An 18,507-nucleotide genomic window follows, 5' to 3' on the forward strand; every position below is an offset into this window, starting at 1 on the left:
AACTGGAAGCGGTACCCTACCTCCCAGCTCACACAGCTAGGTCCCCGGCTAACTAGTTACCTTGCCTGGGCCTCAGTTTCCTCCCTTGTGAAACAGCAATGACCCCTCACCCCAAGGGCTACTGAGGACACTGAGAGCCGGAGATGTGAGAGCGTTTTGTAAAGTCTCACATAATTATAAGGTATGATTGTTCTTATTCCGAGGACTCCTGCTCAATTTCCCTCTGGCCTTGGAGGCCGTGTGGTGTATCGCACCAAGCCAGGGGCTCTCTAGAGCCCTGGGGGCAACGGTAGCGGAACATGGCAGTGCTCTGGGTTTTAAAGGGGAAAGTCTGCCTGTGCCAACTCCTTATTCCAAGTGAAAACTGTGGGCAGGTCACCAGTTTGCAGGCAGGCTGCCCTCCACGTGATGTGCCAACTCCAGGAGCAAACAGCTCTGCTGTTCTGTGCTTAATAGATCCTGGGGCCTTCAGATAAGCAGAGACCGTGTCACACCAGCTTACATTTGTATCTTAAGCCGCCAGGGGGTCTGCTGACCTCTGCCGAGCGGCAGGCACAGGGTGCCGGGGAGGCTGCAGGAGGAGTGGACACGGCGGCAGCGATGAAGGGCAGCTCTAATGGTTTGGCAGGTCCTGTGTCCTGTGGGGGCAGGGAGGTGTGTGAAGGGAAATATTAAGCCAGGGCGTGGGGGAGGGGAGCTGTGCACGCATCTGGAAATAGCCTCCAATCGGATTCAGCTCCTAAGTCAGTTCGCACACGTCCTCCTGGGCAGAAGTATTTTCAACCAGCGGAGAGCTGGAAGTGACCTTAATAACCATCTCGGAGCTACTTCTCTCTTCTTACAGGAGGAAAGGGGCAGCAGATTGCTGAAGGGTCTGGCGATATCCTAGACAGAACGCAAGTCTTCCCAGGTTCAGCTTAGTCCCACCCCACCCCCCCACCCCCACCACCCCTTTATCACGCTGCTGAGACACAGGACAAAAAAAATCAGAAGAGAAAACAGACTAAAAGGCTTCCGGCTTGGTTCATAAGAGCCCCTCTCCGGAAAACCCCAAATGAGCATTAACAGTAGATTAGAGATATACATTGTAATATATTCACCCAAAGGAGTACTATGCAGCAACCATGCCTTCTCCTCCCCCGAGCACTCCAGCCACCCTGGAGTCCCATCTCGCTAAAGACAACATCCCAGAATGCAGAGTGCAAACCCAGCCTCTCCTCCGCCGCCTTCCCCGCCTTCCCCTGGCATTACCGGCCCTGAGCACCCAGGCGAGGGCTTAGTTTCAAGGCTAACTTAAGGGAACAGTCTCCGCCGGGGTGACCCACCCACCCGGCTGGGGCTTTTGCTCACGTGGGAAATATAAGCTCCATGAAAACACGCGTGTGGAGTGCCTGTCTCCTGATAAATCCCTAATAGCCTTACACTCCCTAATTCTCAGGATGCACTTTTCATGGGAATTATTTAATTCCAAATCAGCTTTCCATCCTGGGCAATGAACTTACTTCTCTGTCTCTTTCCACACCTTTCCGTTGCCTCTTTCCTCAGGCCATGTGTCATAAAGGAGGCAAACCCAGGGAGGAGGAAGGGACATCTGCCCTCAGAACCAAGGCCGTTTAGTAGCTTTCAAAGGCAAAGGTTCCCCTTGGGTTACCTGCCTGTTAGAACTCGGCCTTGGTGACAGAACACCAGAAACGACAATTGACAAAAGCTAATTGATGTATGTTGTATCTGTGCCTCCAAGCAAAGCTAAAAGCTACAATAGATGTGTCAAACTACCTAACTGGGAAACTCAGAATCTTCATGCATCATCTCTTCTCCTTGTCCCACAAGCACAAGCCACACACACACACACACTCAGTGAACTTGGACATAACAGGAGTTTTATGCTTATGACAGAATAATATACAGGTGTCCCCAAAACATGTATACACATTTTAATAGCTGATAGCTCAACTGACGTTTCCTTCTTTTTAGTCAAAGCTTTGGAACAAAGGAAATGCACCCTAAAATGCTACTGGAAATTTGAAAACACAGTTGAAGTTGTACGCTGCCTTTATAATTATTCAAAGTGTCCCAAAAAATGTACACACACTTTAACAGCTGATAACTCACTTAATTTTAACTCCTTTTCAGGTTTAACTAACTTGAAATGATGGGTGAAGCCAGACTAAGCTTTGGGGGGGAAAAATTTATCCTAACGTGTTACTAGACCAAGCATGTCAAACTCGCGGCCTGCGAACCGCATGCCTCCTTCGTTTGGCCTGTGTTAGCCTGTGAGTTTGATATGCTTGCACTAGACTGTTTTTATGGGGATATGTAAAATGTGAAGTTTATGGTACAAAACCAGCAAGAGTTGATGAACTGAGGGTACACAAATATCAAACAAAATGATTCTTGATGTTTGCGATTCCATTGCTTCGAGTTATCAGCAGTGCCTGGACCAGAATGGTCATCGGTTTGAAAACAGGCTTTGACAAAAAAATTATTCATTTCTGTAGATTTTTTTAAATTTTGGAAATGCACGGTATGACTTTATAATCAAATGAATACTGACTTTATAATCATTCAAAGTATGTATAAATTGGGGGGGGGGGGGGGAACACTAAAATACCTAGAATCCGAAAACTTGATTTTGAGTTTTAGCCAAGCACTGACTAGCTGTGTTGGCCTTGGTCAAGTCCCTTAACCCCTCTGATCCTGAATCTCCTTATCTAGGTATGTGGTTAATCTGCTAGTAGTCTTGCTCTTTTGCCCAAGTCTCCACTGCCAGTGCTAGTGCTCAATCCTGAAACCCAACACCTAGTTTGGGGGTGGTGGACAGACCCCTTTTCTAGGTCCACACCAGCTCCTTTTCCTTCAGGACAAATTCTTGCTTCTCATCCCTTCCACCTCACCTTACAACAACCTCCCCAGTGTAAGACCCAATACCTCCTCCTTGAGGATGCAGCCAAGATCCCACATTAATCTCCACCTCTAGGGTGAGCACTCAGTTCAAGCCAAGCTGGTACTGTGTTGTTGTCCACCATCTCTTGGGGTTGGGGGTACATCACTGCTGCCTGGCACACTTCTGCTCAGTCCTACCTTTGTCCCCATCCCCTGGCAGGAGCTCCCAGAATGTGGTGCTGGCAGGAGTGTGTTGCTCAGGGCATCTCTTGGAGTTGTCATCGAAAGGAGTTAAAGCAGAATTAGGTTGATAGGGTAGGAGGTGGAAGAAGAAGGAATCGTGGAGCCAGCTAAAACAAACAAACAAAATGTGTTTTGCAAGAAACAGGATGGCAGAAAAACAGGTTGGATAGCAGAATAACGGGGTGTTCTGAAACTAGGATGTTTTTCTTGCAAGTGCGAAACAAAATGTTGCAAAGAGGCCAGGAACCAATCAGAGAACGACACAGATAGACAAAGAGCAGGCCTTTAGCAGCTATAAGGGGAAGAGCAGAATGCGTTGGGGCAGCTCATTGAAATCCCCCTCCTGAGCTGGTAGCCTGTGTTTGTTTGCAATAAACTCCTGCCTTCTTTGAATGCATCTGGTCTGCGGCTTCATTCTTCGATTCCATGAGACACAGCCCCAGGAAGAATTCTTGCTCACCAGTTCCGGTATCATCAATGTTTACGGAATTAACTCTAAGCTCCTTACCCTGAATTCAAGACTTTGCCATAACATGACCCCAAGTTTCCCCTACATCAACCCACAATCCAAGGCATTTCTCTCACTAGTCCCCGAGCTCCTGGGGAGTGGGGAGCAATTCCTAGCATAGAGCTTGCCATGTGGTTAGTGCTCGATAAATGTGTTGAGAGAATGAATGAGCACATCAATAGGAAAATGAATGAATGAATGAGGTTTGTACAGATGAATTCTCAGCAGGTTTTCTTGACTGGTCCCCTTTCAAAGGCTGAGCTGTCTCTTGGGGAAATTTGTCTGAAACTCACAGAGCAGGTAGTGGCGGGAGGGGCAGTAAGTAAAGACCCAGGGGACTGGGAGTGAAAGAATCCTGGCCCAGAGGTACCTACTATCTTAGCCCCTGTGGTCTTTCTTTCCTTCTTTCTAAACATATTATTAATTTCAGAGAGGAAGGGAGAGAGAGAAACATCAATGATGAAAGCGTATTGATTGGCTGCCCCCTCCACACCCCCTACTGGGTATTGAGCCCACAACCCTGGTATGTGTCCTTGACCGGAATGGAACCTGGGACCCTTCAGTCTGCAGGCCGACGCTCTACCCACTGAGCCAAACCAGCTAGGGCCTCTGTGGTCTTTCTTGCCCCCACCCTGGCGAGGACCCATTCCAAGGCCCTGATGGTGCTCAAACAGCTGCCCGGGGCGGCAGACACGGTTCTCCAGGATGTTCAGAAACTCTTCCCACTGCCCCCTTCCAAAGCTCCCCAAAAGGCTGAGGTGCTCTGGGGTGAAGTGCACTCAGAGCTGCTGCCAACAGGCTCACAAACTCCTGTATTGAGAAACGGTGCACAGGAGGGGCCAGGATGCAGCAGACAGGAGCTCCTTTGCAAAAGCTAAGTGCCTGTGATGGGTTTCCCCCCTCCCCTCCCCTCTCCTCCCCTCCCCTCCCCCTCCCCTCCACCTTGATGTGGCATCACCAACTCTGTGCTGAGCTGGTGGAGCAGCCTTGACTCTGAGGGAATATGAACATTTTTTATCCTTAGCTGTTCCAGCCGTAAAGATTTTTATCCTATTATGGCTAAGTGACGAGTACAAGGAAAGAAATGATGATGATCTTTGGCAGCCATTCCAACCGAGTAAATACAAGGAGGGAGGAATGCGAGCCCAGGCTGGGCCACCGCTCCTTCATTGCCCAGGATGAAAAGGAGCAAAGGAAAAATGTCCTCCCAGTGAGATGTACTGAAGTGTGGAATTTTCCCTCTAGGCAAGCAATAGGCATCCCGCTGTCTGAACCGTTTAGCACGGCACTGGGCTGGGCGAAGGCCGGGAGAATGTACTGAGGGGAACAAGCATAGCAGCCGGGCCAGGAGGAGGTGACTTTGTGGGGCTTCCCAGCTCCAACTCCTTCCAGCCACGGTCCTGGGCTCAGTCCACCCTGCTACCTGCTCCCCTGCAATTAAAGCAACCCCGTAATAAGTATTGCTGGGTGACAGCAAAAATATACATTTGCTTCATCAAAATATGTCCTCCCTCCTAGAGAGGTGTGCCCCATTGCAGGGCCTTGACTGCCAGATGTCTTATGTGTTACTTGGATGATGACAGATCCAGCTGCTGTCACCAGGATGGCGGGCGGTGGGGGGGGGGGGGGGGGGGGAGGGCAGGACATCAAAGAGTGTTGGTTGGGTCAGTCAATGATTTATAGACAGCAGGACTCCCCTGGGACATCTTCTCAGACTCACCCCAGCTAGATGCTGCCTCTTCCTTACATTGTAAGTTATTTAGGGTATACCACCCCCTCTCCCGGACATAGGTGGCCACGACTTATTTGCCCTTGTGGCCCCACAGGACCCAGGCAGCGTCCTGGAAGTTAAAGCTTTCATCAGTGTTAACAGAACTGTGGGCCTTAGAGGGGGAATTTAGGGTTAGGATGTCCTGAGGCAGGCTGGGAGAGCAGTGTGTGTATATGTGTAAATATCTGGGTGGGAAAGACCAAGCATGGGAAGGTGAACTGATCTACAATTGTGTGGTGACTTACAGAATGATGAGGCTTCGAATCCAACTACAGATGAGAAGACACAGCCAGGAGAGGTGCAGGGAAGTGCGGAAGGCCACTGCTGGTTACCTCGTCCCCACTCCTCTCACAGGGCCTGAATTGGGAAGATGGTGATACCCAGACACACCAAACTTGTGTCTAAAGGCCGATGACACCAGGTCGCAATTTTAGGTGCAAATGTCAAACATTACAGAAGGGGTGCGGTGGGTGAGGGAAGGTCGTTAACCCCAAAGAGGGAATGAATAGGGGATCAATGGAAACTATGCAGGCTTTCCAAACCATCCTGTGTACGGGCTCACTCACTGCCCACCCCGTGTACCCCTTAAGCCCTGGGATAGTGGAGTCTGATGGCTGCCCCAGTCTTATCTTCTCCTACCCCTCTCCCCAATTATACCAAACTGGCTGCCTCCAAAACACCGTGGGCTCCATGGGGCAAAGGCCCCAGGGAAAAGTGGCAACTGTGCCCTTCTCCACACAAGGAACTTAAGCCCTTGGCCTCTCTGGGGCTTCTCCTAACACATGACATCACACCATGACTTGCTTGCAGGGGTTCCACTCTGCAATGCACTAGGCTTTTCGATCAGCACAGCGGCCTGCTGGGTGAAAAGCTGCCCCGCGTATCCCTCCTTCTCCCCGTCCTCCCTCCACCTGCTGCATCTTGGATCCCCAGGCGGTTCACCCAGCGCCTGCCCTCTCCGCAGCCCTGTTCTAATGCTCAGCTAATAGTTCTGTTTCAGGCGCTGTCCAAACGCGTCCTATAAATCAGAATCCAATTACTGTGGTAAGAAAATTGGAAGTAAGCTTAATAAGCTCAGACCCCTCCCACAGGCTGTGTCTTCCCTCTTCTCTTTTCAGTAATGAGAACGTTTTCAGGGGAAAAGCCTTTTCCCTTTAACTGATTCTGTTCTCCAGATCCCTCATCTGAATACCCTGAGGATGGATGGATAAGAGGAAGAGGCGTCTTTTAGCTCCTCTCTCCTCTTTGCACAGGCGGCAGATGGGAGGGGGAAGTAAATTATCTTTCCACTCTTACTTTCCCTTTCATTATTGGTTCAACAACATTTATTGAATTCTTATCACACACCAGGCACTGAGGATGTTATCAAATATCACTCCCCCTAGAGGGCAATTGGCGTCATAACCAGTAGAACCTTAGAGGCAAGGCATGATGGGAATAGAAAAGAGGGTCAGTGGGAGGAAAGCCTGTATCAATGGGGTTGGGTCCCACAAAGGAGCCAGGAGTCCAGGGTGGACCAATGGCCATCTGTCCAGGAGTGGCCCCACAGTAGGAGCTTCTTGGTGAAGTTGATGTCAGCTGCCTGGAGGATGGCTACGTAGAGATTCTGTGGTTGAAGGGACTGGGAGAAGGGGGAGAAGAAGGAAGGAACCAGAGAAGGCAAAGGCCGGCACATGACCTGAGACGAAAGGCCTGTCACCTGGATGGAGGAAGAGGGCTGCAGCATGTGGGGAGGTTGGTGGCCTTATTCCAGGGCCTTTACTTTCTACTCAAACCCCGAGTCTTCCAGCTGAACCAGTCCACCCATGGACTTCATCTGACCCACAAAAACAAGAATAAGCTGATGCCCTGTGGTTTTCAAACTTGAGCGGGCATCAGAATAATAACCTGTCGTGCTTGTCAAGACATAGGTTGCTAGTCTGCACCCCCAGGGTTTCTGATTCCGTAGTTCTGGGAACTAGTTGCATTTCTAACTAGTTCCCTAATGATGCCAGTTGCTGTTGGGCTGCTAGTTTGTGGAACCAACTCTGAGAATTGTTGTTCTGAGTCCTTGCTATTCAAAGTGTGCTCCGAGGACCGATGGCGTCAGCGTTGCCAGGAAGCTTATTAGAAATGCAGGCCCCAGGCCCTACCCCAAATCTGCCAAATCAGAGATAAACAACATCCTCACATGATTTGTTAGTTTGCCTATTTAAGTGTGAGAAATACCTACCTGGAGCAGTGGTTCTTAACCCTGACTCCTTAGAATCACCTGGGGAGCTTAGACAAGAGACATTAGCTGGTCCGAGTCTGGGTATCAGCATTTTTAAAAAGCTGCCATGTGGTTCTTCTAAGGAGGCCGGGATTGAAAACTGCTGAGGTTCATGCTCATGTCCATACTCCACGCCCATATGTATGGGGTTGACTCCACTGCTTCCATTTCTCTAGCATTGAACTCAACCTTGAAACTCTCTCCTGTCCCTCCCCGCCCATCACCACTCCTGACAACTTAGTGATCTTCCTAGTGCTCCTCCCTGATACCTGGGGTTTGGGTGCATCTCTTGCCTGAGCATCTTCAGTTTTCTCAGGAGAGCCCTCCCCTTCCATTCCAGGCCCTGCAGTGTCAGCTTGCTCATACCCTGTAATACTAACTACAATGGAAATGTTTCGACTATTTACTATAAAGTAAGTAAGTACTTTACATGTATTTTATTTGATCCTTACAAAAATCGCATTAGGTGGGTATCATTAATTGTTCTTTTTAACCCTATTTTTCAAAAGAGGAAGTTGCAATCCAGAGAAGCCAGGCAGTGGTGCCTTCCCTGAGCTAAGTCCACGGCACAGCCATGGCTGGAAACAGGGTGATCTGATCCCAGAGTCTGCGTCCTTCACCCCTGGGATGTACTGACTTCTGCTTGGTTCTGCCTTCGGGCATCAAAGCAGGGTGAAGTCAGTACAGAGCGTGGAGGCTGGACCCACAGAAGGGTTCTGGACTTAGCTGGTGACTTCAACCTCACAGACACTGGTTCCCTGGGAGGCAAGGGTCGGAAGTGGAAGACCCTATAGATAGGTCACCCCACAATGGGGCCCATTTGAGGGAAGATCACCAGGCTTTGCTGGCAGTCTCTGGAACTTCCAACCCCACACAAGTGATGTGGGCACAATCAGCCCTTTACCACTCAGCCTGGAGATAGCTGATCCAATTGGTGGCCTCTCACAGTGCTAGCCTGGGGCCTTGCACACAGTAGGTGCTCAATACCCCTGCCATGATTGCCTAGTCCCAGGTGCTTGCCCTTACTCCCAATCCCCTGTCCTCTCCCCTTCCTGCTCTTTCAAATTAAGATCCATAAATCTGAAATGCTCTGAGTAACACAAGCCCAGCTCCCACAGGGCAAGGTGAGTGTCCCTTGACTCCGGACAAGAGAGGCACCACTAGACTGAGACCCAGTGGGGCTTCTCAGCATTCTGTCTCCTTCCTCTCCCCAGTTCTCCTATCTGTAATCTCTGCTCAAAGAAATCAATAGCCTAATATTCAAATAAAATTCTATCGGACACCAAGGACCAGGATCAGTGCAAGGGGATTTTGGAAGACTCTGACTTTACGAAGCTTTCAGGCCAGCAGCAGGGGATGTTCTAGGTAGAGTCCATCCCCTGGGTCTCTGTTTGTAAAGGACTTCCAGTCCCTGCTGCTGGGGAAAGGGGCCTCCCACCCTCTCACAACAATGAGCAGCACAGACCGTGTGAATTACCACATCATATGTATACCCTCCAGCAACCAACTGGCAACAAATGCTTGGCACCGGGCACTGCACAAAGCGAGCCTGCTGTTGATGTGTCATCACTACAGGGAGGGGGGGAGAGTGACAGAGAAGGAGGAATACCTCATGTGGCGAGTATCCGGGATGGCCCGGTTGCTGGAGATCCGCTCGCTCTCCCGCTGGTTGAAAGCATGCAGCTTATAGGGATCGTCACCCACGCGCCACTTTTTGGCATTCAGATACCGCCGCTCGTCGAACTGGTCCCACAGGTCATCCCAGTCAGCATCCAAAATCTGTGTGACATGAACGGGAAGTCTGTGAGAATGGCTCCCAGCCCTCTACCAGCCCCTCTGTCCGTCTGTCAGTGCCCAACCTCGGAGACCAGGCTTGTTCTGGGAAGGGTTAGCTCAAAGATGAGGCCAGAGGTAGGACGTTGATAAAACGATTAGCAACGAAAGTAAACAGAACGACCATAAGGGCAGCGACCGTTTACTGAGCACTATACACTGACACCAGGTGCTGTGCTGGGACTGTTACTCTCACGGTCTCCTGTATTTCTCATAGAGGTTCTATGAGATGGATATTGCTCACATTCCCATTATGCCGGCAAGGAGACAGCCTCACCTGGCTGAGTATCTTGCTCAATATCCCACAATTAGGAAATGAACTTTAATATCCGGACTCCAGAGACCACCTCTCCAGGGTAATTTGAGAACACATGACTGGAACTGCTGGCCCAGGAGATGGCACATAGTAGGTCCACAATGACTGCCATTCCCATAGGAAGGTGGTGACGACAAGTAGGCAATCCATGTAAAATGGTGGGCTACTGCCCTGGTCGGTGTAGTTCAGTGGTTAGAATGTCAGCCCATACACAAAAGGGGATCAAGCAGTCGATTCCAGGTCAAGGGCACATACCTAGGTTACAGGTTAGATTCCCTGGACCCATTTGGGGCTCATGTAGGAGGCAATCAATCGACATGTCTCACATTGATATTTCTTTCTCTCTCTCTCTCTCTCTCTCTCTCTCTCTCTCTCTTCCCCTCCCTCCCTCCCTCCCTCCCTTCTACTCTCTCTAAAAAGCAATGGGAAAAATATCCTTGGGTGAGGATTAAAAATAATAATAATAATAATAATAATAAATTAATTAATTAATAATAATAGAATGGTGTGCTACCCACTGGACAGACACCCTTTCTTTCTCCAACCCAGGAATCTGTGATTATTTATTTTTTTTGGTTAATCCTTACTGGAAGATATTTTTTCTATTGATTTTTAGAGAGTGTGAAAGGGAGTGAGGGATGGAGAAGGAGAAGGAGAAGGTGGAGGAGGAGGAGGAAGAGGAGGAGGAGGAGGAGGAGGAGGCAAGAAAGGGAAAGAGAGAAACATTAGTACAAGAGGATTTTAAAAGGAGAGAGACACATCAATTGATTGCCTCCCGAGGGCACCCGGACTGGGGCCGGGGATCGAACCTGCAAACCAGGTATGTGCCCTTGACTGGGAATTGATCCCATGACTCTTCAGTACACGGGCCAATGTTCTAACCACTGAGAAACACTAGCCAGCGCTGTGATTATTTTTAAGAAGCATCAATGGGGGAGCAAGTCATAACCCTCACCATAGGGGGAGACAGCACTTTAGAAGGTAGAAGGTGGTTCCCTTATTCATGATCTCATTTCATCCTCCCCCAAACCCTCTGTACTGAGTCGGGAACCAAGGTCTCCACAAAGGTGACTGGCTTGTCTGAGGTCGCCCAGATGGAGACTGGCAGAGCCCACAGCAGAGCTCATTCTCCCGTGCCCTCCAGTGCATTTGCATAGCGGAGGAGGAGAGAAGATTTTCACCAGGAGGGGAGGCCTCCCGCCAGAGCCTGGGCTGCCTCATCTGCCCCACCCACACCAGCTCTGCAGCCAACAGAGCCTTTCTGCAAAGCCAGCAGGAGGTGTGGGCTTCAGGGCCTCGGAAGCTGCATGCTTCCCTTGTCAACCACTAGCTCTGTCACCCTGAGGTGACAGCCAGTCGGAATCCAACCAAGCTCAGACCTTTCAGGCGCATCAAAGTCAAAAGAACACCGAGTCTCTGGGGAGAACCTATTGACCAGGGTCTGACCTGGTATCTAGGGGGGCAGGGGGGAGCGCTGGGGCCCTGGGTCTGGCATCGTACCTAGGATGAGATGCTCATTCAGGTGCTACAGAGCCTAGTTGCTGTGCCAGTATCCAAAGCTGCCCAGGTACCGCCCATCCCACACTGACCAGCATGCCCTTCTTCACTGGGGGAACCTGACAGGAGGCCCAGAGCAGGTGCACAGACCGCAGTGCAGGCGCCTGGCCCACACGTGGCAGGTAAGGGGCCGCCTGCCCGTGTGCACATGTACCTCGGGCGCCACTCGATCTTATCTGGTAATTGATCTCTCTTTCTCTCGTTATCTCCTTTTCAAACAGCATTCTCCTGCTAATAGCACAAAATGAAGCTTTAGAAATCAGTGATTTTTATCCAATAATTGAATTTATTAATGTCCTGTGATACTGTTGCTACAGAGGAGGAACTTGGGTGTGTGTGTGAAACTCCCGAGCCTGTGCTGTGCAATGTCACAGCCTGACAGCTGTCACCTGTGCTTGGAACTTCACCGCAGGGCGTCCCGACCTCCCAGTTTCCAGTCACGGACCACGGGGTCCTAAACCGCCTCCTGCTGGCTCGTCTCTGATGTAATTCACTGCCATTCTCTAATACGCTGCAAGGCCCCACCGTGCTCTGTGCTCCGAGGGGCAATGAGAGAGGGGAGGCCCCTGCCCTCGAAGGGGTTGCTGTGTTGCAGACATGCATGAAGACGTCTCTAACTCCTCTACCAGGCATGAGCAAATGGGAAGGGCTTTCTGGAAGAAGTGTCAAGTGAGTTAGAGCTGGAAGGCTGGGCAGGAATTTTACTCTGTGTAAGGGGAGATGGGGAGGGAAATACGTGTGCAGTGAAAATCCAGATACAAGGCAGGGAGGCCTGGAGGAGGAAAATCTGCTCAGGGAATGGCAGCTCAGGAATGGGGAGGCAAAGAGCAGGAGTGAAAGAAAACTCCTGAATGCAGCGGGGCCTGTCTGAAGCAGGTCAGGGGAAAACGTCTCCGGCACATGCGGGATGGAGTGGGGGGAAGGGAGCTACTGCAGGAGGCCAACTGGGAGGTGACCTCAGTTAACTCACCTGGTGGGAAGGGCAGGCTGAAAGGGGGCCCTGCTGGGGCCCAGATGGATGGACCAGCATCAGCGAGAGTAGCAGGTGGAGAGGGCAGGCAGCCAACCTCTTGGCCTCATCCTCTGCTCTCTGTTCCCACTAGACCAGGCCCAGGGCCAAGAGGGCATGAGGCTGGGTGATCTGCTCAGCCTGGCAATCGCCACCCTCGGGGCTGTTAAGCCTCCTTGGCAGGATCTGCCTCCTTGGAGATGCTGCCATGAGAACTCAGTGGGGTTCTGGCCCCTAGAGAGCCTAGAGCCAGAGCCACAGCCAAGCTGGCAAGAGAGATGACCTGAGCAGTCAGGACTAAGCTGTCCTTGTGGGGGGGGTGGGGGGGGGAGCTACTCCCTCAAATGGTCACATGTACAGAGCTGGGCCACACTCTTCTGCTCTGAGATCCACTGACTGGGGGTGGGGGGGGGAGGGGGGCGGGGGGGGGCGGGGGGGGGGGGGTGAGCTGCAGGGAGAGCTTCCTATCACGATATCTGGACATAGTAAATAATGGTGAACCTGTGTTTAAAATTAAACCACTACCACTTGAATGGCAATTTCTGTTTTTGTTTTTTAATATATTTTTATTGATTTCATAGAAAAGGGAGAGGGCGAGGGAGAGGGAGAGAGAAACATCAATGATGAGAGAGAATCACTGATCAGCTGCCTCCTGCATGTCCCACACTGGGGACTGAGCCCACAACCCAGGCATATGCCCTCACTGGGAATCGAACAGTGATCTTCTGGTTCATAGATCGATGCTCAACCACTGAGCCACGCCGGCCAGGCAGCAATTTCTGTTTTACAAAGCAGCTTGCACAACTGTCACAGAAACCGCACACAAGCCCATTTGTGCAGGGAGGGATCGGCTTTAGAAGTTCGGTGGCTTGCCCAAGCTTGATAGCTAGTGAGTGAAGGGACAGCTGATCGAATCCTCCCCAGAGCATCCCAGGGCCGTGGTCTGCTCTGTCTTCTCATGGACAGAAATGAGGGGCATCTTCTCTGCTGAAGGTGAGTGGGCAGAGAACCCCCCCTGAGGGTCAGTTGGGGTCATGCCCACAGGAAAGGCCAGCCACTCTCTTCCTGCTTGCCCCCCGAATAGACTTGCTGTGGGCCTCCTGGGACTTCTGAGGGGTCACTGACTCCCCAGGTACTTCCAGTACAGTGTGGGGTTGGCTTCCAAGCTCCACAGGTCAAGGGCCCATGACCAGCATCTGAGGGTGCAGAGAGAGTGCGGTACATTGTAGCCACTTGCTTCCTGTCTCACGGGACCATCCAAGAAAGCACTTACCCCTTCACTAACCTTCCCAGCGCGAGAAGGGATCCTCCTCTGGGAAGTGAGCACACACTCCCGCCCCAGACTGTGCCCGCTCCCGGGTGGCCCTCACCACCAGCCATGCCCCGGAGCAAGCCTCCACTTAGCTTTCTAACCATAATTTATTCAATCTAGAGTGGGGGCATATCAGACGACAAATAGATGCCACAGATGGAAAACAACCCTTTAAATAGAAAATATCTGATGAAGCCAGCCAAACCCCTGGCCAAGATCGCAGCTTAAACAACTTGGCACCTAAAACGAAAGCTCAGAAGCACATCTGTTTAAGTTCCTTCATTTCTTTGCTCCCACCTTGCTTCCAAGAGAAATCTCGACTTCCCTTTCCTCCACCCTTTCCTGGCCTGTTTTCTCTCACTCTGGTTTCAAGCTGATATTTGGCTCAGGACACATGGGTGTAAGGCTGCCCTTCTGTTCGGTTTGAAGTGCCTCCATTTCCCACTACTTCCATTCCCTCCCCTCCCCCCTTCCCCCAGCTGGGTACTACCAGTTCTCCTGTATTGTCCCAATTCTCTCCCTTTGCATCTTTAAAACAAGAACATCTCTATCTATTCATAAGGCTTCAGTCCTATACTGACCTGTGCGGATCCTGAATAAAACTTCTCAAACTTGCCCCATAATAAAACAGCTCACACCTAGGGGTTCCTATCTCGTGTCACAAATATTTACATTTAATCCCCTCAATCACAGATGTCGATAGCACCGTCCCCATTTTATAAATGGGGAAAACTGAGGCACAGAGAGACTGCGTAACTTGCCCCGTGCCACCGAGGAAGTGCGTGCTGGAGCTGGGATTTGAACTCGGGCAGCCCGGCTCCAGCTCCCGTGCTCTCAACCACGAGGTGGCACTGCCTGTCACGGCCTCACTACCACTGTCTTCGGTCATCTTCAAAGATGATCTATGTGTTTCCCATCATTTTTCTCAGTCAAGTTCTCTCTTTGCTCAGGGATCCTCCTCCCTCCAAGGATGTCTGTACCCCTTTCACCATCACCCCACCTGCTCCTCTCCTTTCTGGGCAGTTTTTCCCCTCCCAGCAGCAGGCTTCCTCCTGGCATCCAAGGAAAGAAAAGTCTGTAGTCACGGTCTTACAAGAAGGTGGGAATGTGCTAGGCCAGTGATGGCGAACCTTTTGAGCTCGGCGTGTCAGCATTTTGAAAAACCCTAACTTAACTCTGGTGCTGTGTCACATATAGAAATTTTTTGCTATTTGCAACCATAGTAAAACAAAGACTTATATTTTTGATATTTATTTTATATATTTAAATGCCATTTAACAAAGAAAAATCAACCAAAAAAATGAGTTCGCGTGTCACCTCTGACACGCGTGTCATAGGTTCACCATCACTGTGCTAGGCTAACACAGGGAGAAAGTCACCACTGAAAAAATATGATGTGCCCGACCGGCGTGATTCAGTGGTTGAGCGTCATCCTATGAACCAGGAGGTCACAGTACCATTCTTGGTCAAGGGCACATGCCCAGGTTGGGGGCTGATCCCCAGTGGGAGGTGTGCAGGAGGCAGCCAATCAATGATTCTCTCTCATCACTGATGTTTCTATCTCTCTCTCCCTCTCCCTTCCTCTCTGAAATCAATAAAAAAAAATTTTTTTTAAAAGAAGAAATATGACGTAACATATTATTTAAAGATGATATAATTAAACCATCCCCTCAGGGTTTGAAACCCCAACGTACCATTCCATTGTCCAGTGGACATCCCTCCTGGGTCCAGCCAGAGACACAGAGGTCCCACATAGCCCCCTCCAAGCTTCGAAGGACTGCAGCTTCTAGAAGTTTCCTTCTACTACTGAACCAGAATCTGCCTCCTGGCAATCTCTCCCTTTGGGGCCTGGTTTAATCCGCAATGCTATTTGATTCAAGTCTAATCTTTCTCATACTTTTCAAGCATTTAGTGGCAACTATTGTGTCTCCCGGGCCTTCCACTCTCTGGTTCTACTAGCTGATACTTACAATTCGGAAACAATGACACAGAAAGATGCAAAAGTACACCAAAGGGTCAAGGAGAACTAGACCAACTGACGTCAGATGGGGTTCATCAAGGAACTCAGACGCCCTGCAAAGCCTTCCATTCAAGTGGTCTGATCACGATGGAGTCTAACTTGGATATCCAGGTTCCTAGACAGAAGCTGTTGTGTGGAAATGCTGGGCCTGTGATGAAGCCTGCCATTTTATTTTAGTTATTTCCCCATCACCGTTTATCCCCTCTATGCTCTCCTCCATCTCCCCTCCCCCCACCGCCATTTATTGGGCACACAAAATTCACCACCGCACCTCCCCTTGTCAGGGAAGCCGTGAGCGAGGGGGGCCTCAAATTATCTCTCATTCTCATAAGCCTAACATGCAATAGAAAATTGTATTCCCAACGTCCACGTGAGGAAACTGAGGCACAGGAGGACAAATGATTTGCCGAAGTTCGCACCACTGAGAAGCGTCTGTCTCAAAACCCACAGAGCCTGTTTCTAAGGCAGCCCTTGGCACTAGAGTTCTCAGCCACGTGTGCCCACAGCCTCTGGCTCCCCCAGACCTCTCCAGTGTCCCTGCTCCTCACCCGCTGGGGCTTCTGCTTCTAGCACCATGCAGACCAGATACCCCAGGGAACTCACGCTAAACTACAACTAGATCCTGCATTAATGACAACAAATGTGTTTGTAAATACACTGCTGGGTTTTCTAGAAGAGAAGCCTTCATGGTGAGAGGAGGGATGAAGCTAGGGGAAAATACAGGGTGTGGAAATACAGGGTGCGGAAATCAGGGCTATGACAGTTGAATGCTAAGTAAAGAAAGGTGAGCTGCCCGGAGGGAAAAGGCCCCTGGGAAAGTAAACGGCCCCAGAGGGTGGAAAATCTGAACCTGAGTTTTCCATAATTGAGGCCAAGAAGGAGGGGGGAAATGATCCCAGGTCAACTGATTCCAGGGCTCCCAGCAGAAGCGAATGTAAACCTATCTGGAGAAAAGCATCTCCAGTTCAGGCTCCCAGGATTCCTACAAAGCTCACCAAGTGATGAAACCTAATAGAGAGTATTGATCAGACACACGAGGAAACAAGTCACTGTAAGGGGGAGTCAGCGGAAACTAGAAACAATGTATTTTGATCTTCTAAGGACTTCAAATACAAGAAATACAGGTACAAAATAAAGCGTAACTGTAGATAAAATGGTTAAAATATGGAATAGGAAATTAGCAAAGAACAAAGTTCTTTGAAAAAGAACCAGTGTAACTTTTAGAAACTGAAAGTCTAATAATGATTAAAGTTCAATACCAAACCAGCCCAAGGGAAATGTGTATAATCTGCAAAGGATTTTACTGAAATATCTCATTTGTATTACCCCTAGGAAGGAGGCGGGCCTGTTATATTGTTCCCATTTCACAGATGTGAAAACTGAGGCTCAAGGAGCTTGCACAAAACCACGTAGATAGTTAACTACTGACACTCTAACCCAGTATTTTTGCCTTCAAAGCTGATGTTCCTTCCACGTCTCCAGATGGTTCACTCATCCACAGGGTCAGTTTTTTTCCCACTGGGCAGTCAGGGGAATGTCAAAGTATCTGCTCCCTCCTATACTGTTCTATGGTCCCCCTAGCTGGGCACGGACCTCATTTTCCCCGAAGGCCAGTTAAAGGGAAGAGGACAGCCTATCCCCTGCTCTGTAAGTCCTCCCTACAGTGCATGGTCTGGGAAAAGCATGGCCGCTGCTAACAGACGCTCCCCCCAGGGTGCAAGACAAACGCAAACACAGAAGGAGGAGCAAGCCAGCCCGTCGCCACCTGCTCATGACAAAGGGAAGAGCTGGAAAATCCTTTTTCCTTCATCTGGGGACAGCACATCAATTACAGATTATTAGATAAGATCTTCATTGTAATATTTCCACCATGTATTATCACCTCTTCCTCTCACTGCAGTTCTGTCTGGGGAGTTATTTAAATGATGTGCAGAAATCTAAATTTAATTTATTATGATCTAACTCACTTTAGAAGCCAAATTACCCTGCACCGGAGAAGGATCAAGTCAATATCCCACTTGGCTTTCTATTTATCTTCTGCAGGGTTTTCTCTCCTCTTTAGCATCCATTTTATCTCGGGTGCTGCTAATACATTTAAATTTTCCTCAGAATTAGGCAATTGCTTCTTCAATGCTGTAGTTTAATGGTTGGTATTAATTATATGAAAGTCATTCCTTAAAGAGTTTGATAGATGAAATGGACATATAATAGAGGGGGAAAGGGCTATTTCTTAGATCAAATGAGGTAGCATGTGATCAGCAGGGCTGAGTTTACTCTTCTATTCTACCTCCTTCTGTCCCTTTTCCCCACTTTGATTCTAACCCTGCCCGCCCTCCCTCGAAAGCCAGGTGCCTAGATAATGCTGGGAGCTGAGCGCTATGGCCTCTCTGAGCCCCTGGAGGGTCTGACCGCCTGGACGCCGAGGCTAGAGCCTTCTAGAATGCTGGCTTCTTCTCCATCCGGTTTCAGTCTCATTTAGTCTCTGACAACAGGAGCCTCCACCGCCTGGCTCTCTCCTCCCCGCCACTATCCTGATATACTCGCTCACCACCTATATCCTAATTGCACGCTACATGCAAACACAGCTTTGGGGGATGCCTCACGCTTTCTGGAAGAAGAAAAGTTCTGATAATTATAATTGCCCGAAAACTCCAACTGCAAAATATAATGTGATTAACCGAATGGACAGAAGCCCAGTTTTTGTTTCTGGAATAGAAATAAAGAAACTCACACCACTTGGACCCTCTATGCAGATTAATTTGCTTACTAATTAGCGTGGAGGGAGGTGCCAGGGAAGTGTACGT

At 49.8% G+C, this 18,507-nt stretch overlaps 1 protein-coding gene across 2 annotated transcripts in view; it reads right to left on the bottom strand.

Moving 5' to 3' along the window:
- GALNT14 (polypeptide N-acetylgalactosaminyltransferase 14) overlaps positions 1-18,507 on the bottom strand; it is a 182,115-nt gene that overhangs the window by 56,225 nt on the left and 107,383 nt on the right. For both annotated transcript variants that reach the window (XM_070428404.1, XM_070428405.1), the window contains exon 2: positions 9,266-9,435. In XM_070428404.1, the coding sequence (XP_070284505.1) occupies positions 9,266-9,435 (170 nt within the window). The remainder of the gene's footprint in view (positions 1-9,265; positions 9,436-18,507) is intronic.

Source organism: Myotis yumanensis, unplaced genomic scaffold (genome assembly GCF_028538775.1).
Source record: "Myotis yumanensis isolate MYYU_CA2020_CCGP unplaced genomic scaffold, mMyoYum1.0.hap1 SCAF_11, whole genome shotgun sequence".
Lineage (NCBI taxonomy): Eukaryota > Metazoa > Chordata > Mammalia > Chiroptera > Vespertilionidae > Myotis > Myotis yumanensis.